Source organism: Chelonoidis abingdonii, chromosome 12, assembly GCF_003597395.2.
Source record: "Chelonoidis abingdonii isolate Lonesome George chromosome 12, CheloAbing_2.0, whole genome shotgun sequence".
Classification (NCBI taxonomy): Eukaryota; Metazoa; Chordata; order Testudines; family Testudinidae; genus Chelonoidis; species Chelonoidis abingdonii.
Window position 1 is genome coordinate 4256841 of NC_133780.1, and position 13286 is coordinate 4270126.

Consider the following 13286-nt stretch of genomic DNA (forward strand, 5'->3'; position numbering starts at 1 on the left):
ACTGAAAACCCATCCTGATTCATAAAGCTCTTATGCAGGCCAGGCACTGGAGGGGGATGGAGACCCCCCACTTCCCTGGTCTGGGTTACTTCAGTACTTTGAAAAATCAGGCTGGGTCAGTGCTCTCCAATGGCCAGTCCCCATTCTGCTATATTAGACCCAACCTTTGGCTCTCCCGTTTCCAGGCCTACTCCGTCTGAATAGCTACCAGATACTGTCTCTAGTTCAGGCCTCTGTGGCCCACTCCTGGGGTACAGACTCCCTGTCTAGTACCCTCCTTAGGATGTGGGACCCTGCAGTCCAGCTGCTGTGGGACCCAAAACCAGTGCTAAACCCTCCTAAACCTCCCTAGAGGCCATGCTGTCCCTAGAGCGCCACCCTCCACTCCAGAGTAACTCTGGGAGAGTCATGTGATGGTTACAAACAAGGATCACCTGCTTTCACAAAGGAACTTCTCAAACACACTCTTTTCCCCCATCCCCAATGGAAAGCTCAAGAGTTATAGATGAATGGAACAGGAAACCCCTGAATGCAATTTCCTCTTTCAGTGTCATCTTGATTCTGCTCAGAGTGTTTCCAGGAGGCAAGATCCCTCCTGCCCCCCACTTTCCCTGCTCACTTGTCTGGTTCTGATGAGGGTCTTCCCCTCTTGTTAGAGGACTGGCCCCCTTCAAAAATCAGTCTCACAGATTCTCTCCATCCCGCTGAGGACTTTCCATTTACCAGCACCCCTGTGGGCTGCTTAGCATAGAGGGGCACTAACAGTCAGTGGTTCTGCAAAGCCCCCACTGCCCCACCAGGGGCATTGCATTGCTAATGGCCCGGCTGTATCTTCCCAGATGTAGGACTTTGTGCCAGGGCCCTGCTAGCAAATCGATAAACTAATTCACAATCAAATTACCTGTCACAAAGCAAATAGGAACCCTGAGGTTGATTGCAGGTATATATTCCCCAAAACTGTCACAGGCCACTGCCAGTCAGGTGCCCAGTATAAATCTAGGAAGCTAACTCTGTATGATCAGACAGGGATGGATTAGGGGCCAGGCACTATAGTCTAGTCTATTTCTGGGGCCCCAGATCCTGGAGTCATGTGATTGCAGTAGAGTCACATATAAAGTCTCTTTGTGGTTGTTGGGGAAATGTGACCTGAGTGTAATCAACACAGCAACGCCTGCCTGAGTCTGCAGAGCGCCTGAGCCAATAGCTCAGAAGTCGGAGCTGCCCCATATATCTCAATGGGATGTTAATTCTGAAACTTGCTGCCCTGGGGGGCTCCCCCAAGCCCATCCCAGTAGCAGACTCTTTATGGGGAGTCCTTGCTGCTGCCACTTCAAGGCTCGACTTAGGTGGTGTCAACAGGGGATCCCACCCAGTGTCCCGAGTGGCGCTGGCCCCCCTTGCAGACGGCTATTCTCTATGTGACCCCTGCCACTAGCTAGGTGGGAACGTGGGAAGCCCCATGTGGGGGTTTGCCTTGATCCTGCCCTTCACCCAGGTCTGAAGTGCTGCCTCCTGCCCTCACGTGAGGCACTGCAAGGGCTGATGTCATCTCACAACACTGCTGGGTTTGTGCTGCAGCCATTTCGCTCCAGCCGCCCCGGTGCAGTGTGTCCTGACGGGCCTCTGCCCTGACGGGACGATGGAAACTGTCCAGGGAGCCCCCCTCTAGCTCTTCCACCTGGCGGTTACAGCTGCTCGCTGCCATGCAGATGCCTCTGGAGTCTCTGCCCCGGGGCCGCCTGGCTGGGTTGTTCTGAGGAGTCTGGACCTGCAGGGGCCCATCCTAACCCAGGCTGGGCGGGAGTGAGCCAGCAGTGGGATTAAAATATCCACCCATCTTCATGGTGACCAGTCCATCTTCTTAGACCCCCCTCCCCGTTCTGTTGCCCCCTGTGTAATGGTCCCTGTCTGCCAGGGTGATGCTGGGCCTGGAGCCTGTCGCTTGTGCGGTTGGGGGAATCCTGAATAGAGTCTGGCCAATATTTTCCCCCAGCAAATAGTAACTTTGCTGAAAAATGCATATTGGAGTGGGGGAGGGGCTGGCGGCAGATGAATTTAAAAAACGGTGAAATGGCTTCTTTCGGCTGTTTCCAAGCTAAACATTTTGACTTTGTTTTGCACTGATGTTTTGTTTTTGAAATTTAGCTATTTCTTTACAAAACACCAAAAGGTGAAACACCCAAAACTGAACTGAAAAACTTGGTTTTGGGTTAAATAAAATGTTTCTTTTGACCAAGGCCATTTTTGTCTTGGTGTTTCATTTTGTTTTCAGGTGTCTGTTGACCTGACATGAATTGTTTTCATTTCAGTGGGGGGGAGGGGGGGGAGGACGGACCAAGAAACAATCAGTTTTGCCTACTTCAGTTTGGCTCCAGAGCTGAACAATGAATGATTTGCTCCGCTCTGCTCCCGAGGGGCTGTGAGAGTAGCTGCTCCGCACTCAGGCCTGCACTGAGGAGAACAGCTCCCCCGGCTGTGACTGGTGTGAAATGCCCAGCCACTGCCTGACTGCAGCTCCCTGGCTTCTGTGTTGCAGGTTTCAGATAAGAGGAGGCGGTGACTGCGCGTATCTGAATGACGAGAAAGGGGTCAGCAGCTCACGGTGCTACATGGAAAGACGGTGGATCTGTAGCAAACCTGAGGTGTATGTGACGGGAAAAGGGACTGCAGTGGAAGGGAGCTCAAAATAAGTCTTCCAGAAATGACACTGATACAAAGAATCCACAGTTTAAACTACACACACTTATTGCTCGAGGGCCCCACTGCCTGGTTCTGAGATCTTGAGCTTGGCCAGGCTGATGAATGGGGACATGGCTCATTCAAGTACTGTAGGTGTGAGTGGTATGTGCCTTCTGCTTCTGAACTTTTAAACTCAGGGACACATTGTCAAGCTTCTCTCTGCAGCTGAGAGGGCAAGATCTTATGAGAAGGAGTCTCAGCCACAAGCTGGGGAAGTAAGGGAAAGGGAGGCCTTGTTAGTTAAGACTCCAGAACCACATTTCTGAAATGTGGCCACCAGCTGATTGTTTTGTAGCCACGAAAGCCTCCAAAGTGGTCAAACAATCACTGAAATGTCAAATATTTAAAGTTGCCTTCTAAATGCCATAAATCATAGTGCACACCCCCTTCGAAATAGTACCGTGCAGGTAGAGCTGAACTATGCAGGTGTGGTTTTCTTTAAAGTCACAAAGTATATTCACTGGCTAATCACTATGTTTACATCTCGTGTTACTGTAGCTCCGTAAGCCGCTATTGGCCATCTCCCTGTGTGGTATTTGGGTAGGTTGTGATTGTTCATGGCAGCAGGTGATAGAGTTAAAAATGCAAATGGGGATCAAAGTATTTCAAATAACCTAGTGCCAGAAAATGACCCTGAATGTGATAGCAGGTGGCTCCTCTAGGACAGTCTGCTAAGAAAAGCAAAACCTAGAAAGAAAAATGAACACTTCAGCACTGAGGAAAGGCAGTTTCTTGTGTTTCTGAAGCCTTCCCATTCTGCTTCTGAGCAAGTTGCAGTGTGTGCTGTTTGTAAGAGAGAAATTCATCACATTGAAATGTATGTAGTGCAGCGTCCCTATAGCACTTATGAACAAAATTACCACTGTGAGTTTCAGAGGCACAAGCTGTTAAATGATGCAAAAACCAAGGTCAAAAGACAATAGCAACAGCTCAGATTTTGTTGTTACTATTCTCATTATTAGTACTGGTCAGTTTTTTAGATTGGTCTTTTGTCTGTGAAAAATTTTGGACATTGGCAGATATAATGGAAAAAATGTTATTTGGACTTCTGTTATGTAAAGCACTTAAACATTTAGTTTAGAATTATTGTACAACCATCCACCTCTTATCAAAAAAAACAAAACAAGAAAGACCAGAATGTGCAAAGCACCTGTTTGTTTTTTAGGTCCACTACAGGGTAAACACAACTGTGCCTCCTGAGATTTCTTATCGAATCTGCAAAAAACCCCAGTGTAAATATGCATATGTAATTTATTTGTTTTTCCTACAGTTAAGTATTATCAGAGCTGCATTCTGAGGCTGCCAAAAATTTGTGAGAACCCCAGCTCTAGAAAGTATTTTGTTTTCTACATAAGGGTGGCTCCAAGCACCAGCAGGCGCGTGCCAAGGGCCACAAGCTGTGGGGGGCAGCTGTCCGGCCACATTCAGTGGCATGCCTGCAGCAGGTCCACCAGTCTCGCAGCTTCGGCGGTAATTTGGCAGCGGGGATGCCGAAGGCGTGGCACTGGTGGACCTCCTGCAGGCATGCTGCTGAATCCGCGTGGCCAGCGGACCGCCCGCAGGCGCACCATCAAAAGCTGCCTAACGGCTGTGCTTGGGGCAGCAAAAACCATAGAGCCGCCCCTGTTTCTATGTAACCATTACTTCCCAGGATTTGTTCACTCTCGCTTGCATCTCTGTTTGGTAATATACTCCTTGTTTTCTGTATATGTAGATTTATATCTAAGTGCTGTGTTCTAAATAGAGCAGTTGGCCTGAATGGAATCCTGCAATCTGCTGTGGACTGTATTGATAAACACAAGAGTTAAAAATGAGTCAGACCTCAAAATGGTGAGACCCACTTAAAAATCACAAGACTTACAAATACTAACTGCAGAGTTTTTTATTTATCTGCTGGTTTGTGAGCCTTGGACGGTCTTGGTTTCTAGCATTCTCTGCAAGCATTAAAGGCTTGTTTTTTGTCCGCCATCCCTAAGAAAACCGTGAGAACTGAGATTCTGGCCTACTCCCGCAACTCTAGGAGCTGGGGCTTTAAGAAAAACACCAAATATCATGAGCCATAAAAGAGGAGAATGGGCAGTAAATTACAGATGGTTTGGAGAAAGTGCAGACTTTACAGAACTACACCACCCTCCCCAGAGCATAGCAAGATCAACAAGGAAGCACAGACAGTGAGTCTGTGGGCAGGGGCCACTCGCTAATGGCACTAACTGGGAGTGTTGATGCTGCTGCTACTACAGAACTGCTGCTCCAGGTCTTAGGCCTAAGCTTCACTGAAATTTTTTCATCAGCTCTGTTTGCTGAAAACCCAATTTTTCTTCTAAAAAGTCAGATTTTTCACAAACTGGCTGAGTGTGTTGTTTACACCATGTCTGAAAAACAATATTTGCACTAAACTAAAGAAACCTCTATCTGTAGAGCCTGCAGGGATGCTGCAAGGGAGCTGCCGTCCAGGTGTCTGTGTCCCCATTCTGCTCTGTGGGGACTCACCTCATCTGGCTGGCTAGCCTACATCTCCCATGATGCACCATAGTCGGGGACACCCATGATACAGCTGGTTCCCCTCACCTTGAGGAGAGACTGTGGTGCACCATGGGAGATGCAGTCAAAGAATCCTCAGACTCTTGGGAAAAAATGCACCATGTTATGTTATGAAATATTTCAGTTCAACGTGTGGCAAATTGCCGGTACTGATCTGCTGGGTCTCGCGCTTTCTCTTCTCTGGGGTAGGTTCAGGGCGCTATTGCTTGCCTCTGAACTGGTTTTTAATTACTCCACTAGTCCCCTTGGAGGAGGGGAGTGGAGAGGGAGGGACCTGGGCCCACCCTCTACCCCAGGTCCCAACCCAGGGGCCCTGAGGGTTGTGGTGAACCACTTGAACTAGCGGTTCCTTCCCCTGGGTTACTTCCCTCTCCTACCCTTCAGTTTGTGAAGGGCTTCTTGCCTCCCTTCGACACAAGCCTGGTGCCCCTTACCTAGGGTTTCTTCTGGACTTCACAATCCACCAGAGCACTCCTCCAAACTTTCTATTTCTCTTATCAAACTCTTCTCCAACTTCTGCAACCTGCACTCTGCTCCAATCAAACCTTCCTCCTTCAACTCCCACACTGTCTGACTGAAGCAGGGGTTTTTATCACATGACTGAAGTCAGGTGCTCTAATTGGAGTCAGGTGCTCTAAATGGCTACAGGTGTTCTAGTTAATCTAAAGCAAACCTTCCTCCCTTGGCAGGGAATAAGGCCCCCTGTTAACACTCTCATGCTGCCCTCTGGCCCTGCTGTATCACATACTATAAAGTCTATGTGCATTTGGTAGCACTGATGTGTATGATGTTTCAGTGAAAGTGCTCTGGAGGCTATCCATCTTTCATTGTCCAAACCTTTAAGACAGATAGGTTGGGTCAATTTTGAAGATTTTTATCTCTGGAGCACTGAAGGATTTTTCCTTACAAAAGTTTTCACTGTGCTGTAGATCCCTTCCTTTCAAAAGATCATCTTTATTTCCCTTACCACTGACCAGCTTTTGCTTTTCTGCCCTGACACATCATCCTGTTCCGTTTCCTTCTTAAAATATAAATATTGCAGTATTCTATACTGATGTCCCCTTTTTTTTTTTTTTTTTTTTTTCTCACAGTGAGATTTTTCATGTCCAGTTGTTGGCATTTTTGTTTTGTTTGTCAAAATAAACCTTCATAGTTTTAGATAATTTCCACAATGCAGAGCAAAAATACTGGTTTACTGAAAAAGTGGATTTTTGGCGAACACAATAAATAACTGTTTTGGATTAAACATTAAAACAAAAATGAAGAGAAGGGGGTTTGTTTCAACCACATTGAAATGAAAACAACTTTGCCCTTTTGCATGAAAGTGGCTTTTTGTATTTCGACCAGCTCTACTAGCGACCAAACTGTTAAGAGTCTTCGTTGTTTTAAAATATATATTCTAGCAGGGGCATTAAACCCTAGCACTGGTATCCAAATGCACTAGACTTGTACCTGTGTGCAATGTTGTTACATATGAGACCTTTCTAGTCTTCTGATGATTTATGACTCTGGAAAGCAAGGGACTGTGTTGCAGAAAACCCAGGCTTTTGAACCAGATGCTTTTAAGACAATGCATTTTATTTTGAGGTATAAAAATACAATTTTATTGTCACCTGATTTATTCGGTTCTGTCCTTTGCCCACCTGTGTCTCCATCATCTGCTTGGGCTTTGCTGCTTAATTCATACAATTACACTCACCTCTCCTTTCGCTGTAGCACAGTTCCATTACTCCCTGTTGGAAACGAGAGAGAGAGAGAGACAAGCACTGGCAACCAGAACAGCCTGGGTGCAGCTAAATAGACCAAAGTGTTGCTAAAAAAACACCCTGGTTCCAGAAAGAGATTGAGCTAGTAACTTTGGGCTACTGATGCAATATTAGCTGGCAACCCTTTGAGTCAGATGTCTTGCTCTTCATCAGGGCCAGCTCTAGGTTTTTTTGCCACCCCAAGCAAAAAAATGTTGGCTGCCCCCCACCCTAGCCCTGGGCTCTCCCTCTACCACCCCAGCCCTGGGCTCCCCACTCCTAAACATGACATCCTCATTCACCACAGCAATCCCCATTTACACTTGCAGTGGGCATCAAACTGTTTCTCCTATTTTTATTTCACTTTAGTATAAATCTCACCCCCCCAACCCCACATGGAAGGCATAGGGACTAGCCCTCAAACCTTGTACCTCAAAAGGGATGGGGCTCTAGTAAAGAGGGTTCAGGCAGCAGAGCGGGTATGGGGGCACTTGGGGGCTCTACCCTGGCAGAGAAATGGGGTGTGATGTACTCGCGGAGGAGGAGGGGGGTATCAGGAGAGTTGCGGGAGAAGAGGGGAAAGGGGAGCAAAGGGCTGGAGGAGGGTACACGGGGAGAGGTGTGGGGGAAGGGGTGTGGCAAAGGAGCGATGGGGGGAGGTACAAGTGGAGGGGCTGCGAGGGGCAGGCACTGACAGCTGCTTCCCCAGCCCCGTGAGCCGTAGGGGTCCCCTGGTGGGGCAGTATCCCCGGCTTGGAGCCAGGCTCTGCCTCTCCCCGCCCAGAACAGGCAGGGGAGGTGCGCAGCAGGCTGGGTCCGGGGGCAGGAGGGGGCAGCTTAGGCTGCCCAGCCACTTGCCCCGTCAACGCGAACAGGGATCCGCGCACCCTGCACAGCCCGGCAGCGCCCTGGGGAGACTCAGAGCAGCAGCAGCAGGAGCCCTCCTCCCTCCCTGCATCCTGGGCCCCGCTCCTCTCCCTCCCCAGCTCCTCACACCCAGGCTGGACTGCAGTTCAGGCTGCTCTGCTGTAGAAGAGCCCGAGCATCACCCCCCTGGCGCTGAGCCCCTCCTGCCACCACAGCCCAGGCTCAGCTCCGGGGGATGATGCTCAGGGCAGCCTGAACTGCAGACCAGCCTGTGCCACTCAGGCTGCCATGATGCATCTAGCGACTGAAGCCAGAACTGCAGTGTCAGTTCCAGCTCAGCCTGAAAGCCTCAGCTGATGGGGAACATCTTGGTTCAGGGCCAGCTCCTGGCTTTTTGCTCCCCCAGGGGGAAAAAAAAAGGGGGGTGAATGCTACCCCTTGGAAAGTGCCACCCACGCACAGGCTTGGCGCGCTGGTGCCTACAGCCAGCCTTGACAGCGCGGTGGGTGACATGCCCTCGAGAACAGAGAAGATTCTGCTGAGGAGCTAATGCAGTTGTGTCCCTTTCCTCCTGCATCTCAGATAGCCCCAGTACACATGGGACTAGACCCCCATTTCACCAGCTTGCCCAGTGTTATCCCCAAGACGTGGCCTTTCCCCACACACAATGCAGGGCCCTGGAGGTTGGGAGGGCATGGAAGCAAAATATTTCTGTCCTAAAGATTTCCCAGCTCCTTCCCGAAATGCAAGATCCCCAGCCTGGGAGAGCTCCCTTAGCACTTGCTGCCATGTCTGGTCCCATGACAGGGTCCCTGCTGGGCAGGAGGCTGGCAGGAAGCGGGACCTGGGAGGAGGTGAGTGACATGGAGAGCAGACTTCGGTGAAGGGCTCAGGCCAGAGAATTTTATTCTAATTTCTGCACCAAGCCCATCTGCCTGTTGGGCTTTCAGCCAATCCGTTCATTCAGTCTGTGAGCCAGGCCTGAGCCTCTCCCCAGATCATTTACTGCATCCAAAGAACTGTGCCAAAGCAATATGGAAGCTGCTAGTCGAGCACCCAGAAGTTAGGAATGAGCAGAACTAAGGCTACCTGAAGCACCTGCTGCCAGGAGAGGGGAAACCCTGGGCTGAAGGAGGCTCAGTTGCCGTGCACGAATGGTGCATGGTCCTGTGCAAGAGCTGTGAGGGGATGGCGCACTCCTAGCACAGATGAAATCTTTGGAGAGTTGAGTTCAGCAGTTGAGTCTTCAATGAATCTGTGTGAACTAATGTTTTCAGAGGCTTATAATTTGGTTAAATTTGGGCCAATTTTCATGGGGATGGATAGGGGCACACCTCTGCCATCAGGGCAACCCCCGGCCAAATATCAAGGAAGTGTGGAGATGCCAGAGCTTTTCATCGAAAACCTTGGAAGAAGCTTTATTTTTTAACCTGGGCAAAGAAGGATGTTTTGCCTAATGTCCGTCTTTTAAGTGGCTCACTTCTTTAAGTGAAACTTACAAAAAACATCCTCAGGTAGGTATCTGGCAAGGGAAATTTCATACTGAATGGTTAAAATCTGGAAAAATTATAAGCACTGAAAACGGTATTGTAACAGGGAGCGTTGGGAGACTTGAGGTACAGGTATCACTGCCTACAACATAATGGTAGCACCCAGAGGCCCCGGCTGAGATCAGGGCCCTGTTGCACTGGGTGCTGCCCAGACACACAGAGAGAGACAGTCCCTGCCCAGCTGAGGAAACATTTTGAAACAAACAAATTCACTTCATTTTAGGTCATTCGAGACAGTCCCTGCCCCAGCTGAGATCACAATCTAAACAGACAAGACAGGCAAAGAGTGGGAGGGGAAACCGAAGCACAGAGCAGGGCAGTGACTTGCCCACGGTCACCTAGAAGGGCAGTGGTAGAGCCAGGACTAGACCCCAGTTCCCCCATATCCCAGTCCAGTGCCTTAACCACTGCACCATGCTGCCTCCCCCTGAAAGCTATGGAGAGAAGGGGCACATTTGGGGTTCCCACAGGGCTGACAGTGGAGGCGGGAGGGAGCAAGTTTGCACCTGCGTGTAGTTTGTAATCCCAGCCTCCGAGGGGCCAGCAGCCTCACCTGCGACCGTAGCCTTTTTCCCTTGCTTTCCTGGAGACGAGCTGGGGAGAGACATGCCTCTGGGTCATGCTGTCTTCACTCTGGGGTTTAAGGACCCTGCTCGAGGTCAAGGCATCGTTACCCTCACTTCTGTGCTGCCTTCAGAGCTGGCCGAACGGAGAGCAGCGGCTGCTAGCCAGGCACCCAGCTCTGAAGGCTACGTTGCCCCCCGTAACAGCACAGAAGTAAGGGTGGCAATACAGTGGGCCCCTACAATAGCTGTGTGACCCCCTTTAGGGTCAGGACCCCAAGTCTGAGACATGCTGTGGACTGCTGTATACATTTATCCTACAACGTAGGGTACGTTTTATAATACACAGTAAAAGCACACAGAAGACCAGATTTCACAGTCCCTGATGCTTTTTCCACGGCAGTAAATTTGGTAGGGCCCCAGTCCTCCCATTTAAATACTGGGACTTTCTTATGGTCTTCTGGCACTTCCCCAGTGCTCCAGCCTAGAATCGCACTGCAGGGCTCCTGATGAGAGACATACTCAAGATCAAACTAAAATGAAAACACTTCACAGTTTGCTCCCTCCCAGCTCTGGGAAACCTACAAACTCAGGGAGCATCCGAGCTACAAGGTACGCTGGTTTGTAACCTTCCCCAGAGCAGCTGCTCCTGCTGCAGTACCTGAGACCCCAGGGGTTATCCTGAAAGGAACTCACCTGATCCCTGACTGGTTCAGGGATGGGACCCACCAGTGGTCACCCGACCCAAACATCATCTGCTGGAATGAGCTGGTCTGTGAGCTGAACCTGAAGGGGGAGAGAAGAGAGATCCTCTAAAGAATCAATAGGATACAGAGCCAGGACTTGGCTCAGTGTTTCAGTTCACTTGACTTAGAGGTGACTAAATACTAATGATACTTATCTGATGGGCCAGCGCTCAGGGAGAGCTCGTCCATATGCCCCAGGAACCTTCCTACAAAGGAAGTAACAGAAAGTTACTAAACAAAACAGTTCACAAAGTCTGTTGGAAGGAGATGGCCGGAGCGTTTCCGGATGTACCTAGTAGGGATGAAGGAAACTTGAGCACTAAGGTCCAGATCCACAAATGGACTTCGGCACCTAAAGTCCAGATTTAGGCACAACCGCGATCCCGTGGGCCGAGCCAAACACGGAACTGGTTCCATAGGAACCTGCCCACACCTGCTTGGGAGCTTGGGAGCTGCGCTCTGACTCAGCGGCCACCGCCACCTCGCTCACACAACTGCCAAGCTGTGATATGAGCGACGTGCCGAGCCGCTCGTTGTGCTGCGGGCCGTGCGAGGAACGACGTGCCGACCCGCTCGTTGTGCTGCGGGCCGTGCGAGGAACGACATTACTGCCGAGATCCGCTCGTTGTGACTGCGGGCCGTGCGAGAACGACGTGCCGAGCCGCTCGTTGTGCCTGCGGGCCGTGCGAGCGCAACGACGTGCGAGCCGCTCGTGTGCTCGGCGTGACGGTGCCGCGTCGCGAAGGAACGACATTTGCTGTGCACGAGCTGTGTGAGAGAGTGTCGGTGCCGTTTGCTGTGCCACGGGCATGCAAGGAGTGGTGTACGGTGTTATTCCTTCGCTAGAGTCTGTGCGGTGCTATGGACGTGACAAAGTATCGAGGTCGAGGCTCCCAGGAAGCTGACGGGTGCTGGGGCAAATCCCATTTTACCTGAGTCTTCCCAGGGCTGAGAGGTCTCACTGTCGTGTTGTGCAGAGAGGTGTGGCCATCTCTGGGTCTGTTCTGCAGGACACCAGACGGACTTCAGGGTGCTCTGCTGCCAGAAGGTTAGGCTCAGTGGATCATCAGCACACCAAGTGACACATCCAAGGAGTCCCGACCAGAAAAACAGTTACACACAGCAGAAGGGTATGATTTTTATTGATTATTCTAATTTTCCTTGACTCTGGTGTAGATACGAGGCAACAATGAGGACAGTCAATGTATCTGGCTCTCTGCTCTAGTGGTTTTTCTTGGTCTTCTTCAGTCACTTGGAGAGGTTGCCTAGTCTGGGCTGCTTCTCCTCGCCCTTCTCCTCGTCGATCTCGAGAGCTAAGTATGAGTCTCCCCTGGCAGCAACTCGGGAATTAGCAATGGTTGGATCTTAGGAACCTTGCCAGTTTCTTGCCTTCCTTCTCACACGTTGCGCTACTACATATTGACCGAACAGCATCTGTTTTGGAACGGTAGTAACAGCGGCAATTCTGCAGTCCTCTCGGGCCAAGTCGAGGACCCATGGGATCTGTTGGGTCAGAAAATCTCCACAATTGAATCTCCTCCATCCTCCATCTCCTCCTCCCTCCTCCCCACCCTCACCCCACTCCTCCTCCTCCTGGCCCATCCTCCCTCACTCTCCTGCCGCTTCCCCATCTCCTCCCACTCATCTCTCCACAGTGCTGCTGTTGGGGTGCTCCCAGAGCTGGGGCTTTGCCGGGATACTGGCCCTTGACGTGCCTACTGCTGCACATTGAACCCAGCAGCACCTCAATTAGGCCCCGTGGGTGCAATCCACAGTAGAGCACGAGAAGGGAAGAGGGCAGAGCGCACAGAGAATTGCCTTGCTCACACAGGCAACAGCAGGAAGTGAAACCGAAACATGACACCATGCACGCTCCACTGCATGAGGATAGCCTCGTGGCTGCGTTGCCCGGGCAGGGGAGAAGCTGATGGTTCCATCTGCCGCCGGATCCCCGAAGTAGCCGGAGCCCAACAACAGACCCAGCTCGCCCAGGATGGGGGCCTCCAAGCGGCTAAAGCGAGCCCTGTCAGGAGCGTGGCTTCGGCCTGAAGTCACTGAGCTGTCTCACAACCGCCCGTTCCTGGCACTTGGGTCAAGGAGCCGAGTGCAATCGCCAACGAGCCTCATCCTCCCAGGAGTCGCTCCAAAGTAAAATCAGGCCCACTCATTGAGACAGGAAACGCAGCACCCTAAATTATCCACTGCTGGCTTCACCCGCCTCCGGCGCGAGCATCAGGAACTCTTTCGTGGATTTGCCCACACCTGCTCGGGAGCCAAAAACGACAGGCCCCGGGCGACAAACGACAGCTGTGATATGAGCGACGTGTCCGAGCCCTCGTTTGCGCTCGGTCGGGAAAGAACGACGAGCGCGACGCTCGGCGCCGTGGAAAAACGACGAGGCGCAGCGTCGTTGCGCTCGTGGGAAAAACGACGAGGCGCCGAGCGCTCGTTGCGTCTGTAGGAAAGACGAAGGCGCCGAGCCGCCGTTGCGCTCGGGGAGAACGAGGCACCGAGCCGCTCGTGCGTCGTGGGAAA

At 51.1% G+C, this 13286-nt stretch overlaps 1 protein-coding gene across 1 annotated transcript in view; it reads left to right on the top strand.

Moving 5' to 3' along the window:
- Positions 1-2943, top strand: part of LOC116829207 (C-type lectin domain family 2 member D-like) — a 276193-nt gene extending 273250 nt beyond the window's left edge. The window contains exon 4 of the mRNA XM_075071686.1: positions 2537-2943. Within this exon, the coding sequence (XP_074927787.1) occupies positions 2537-2690 (154 nt within the window). The 3' untranslated portion in view covers positions 2691-2943. The remainder of the gene's footprint in view (positions 1-2536) is intronic.
- Positions 2944-13286: the final 10343 nt, after the last annotated feature.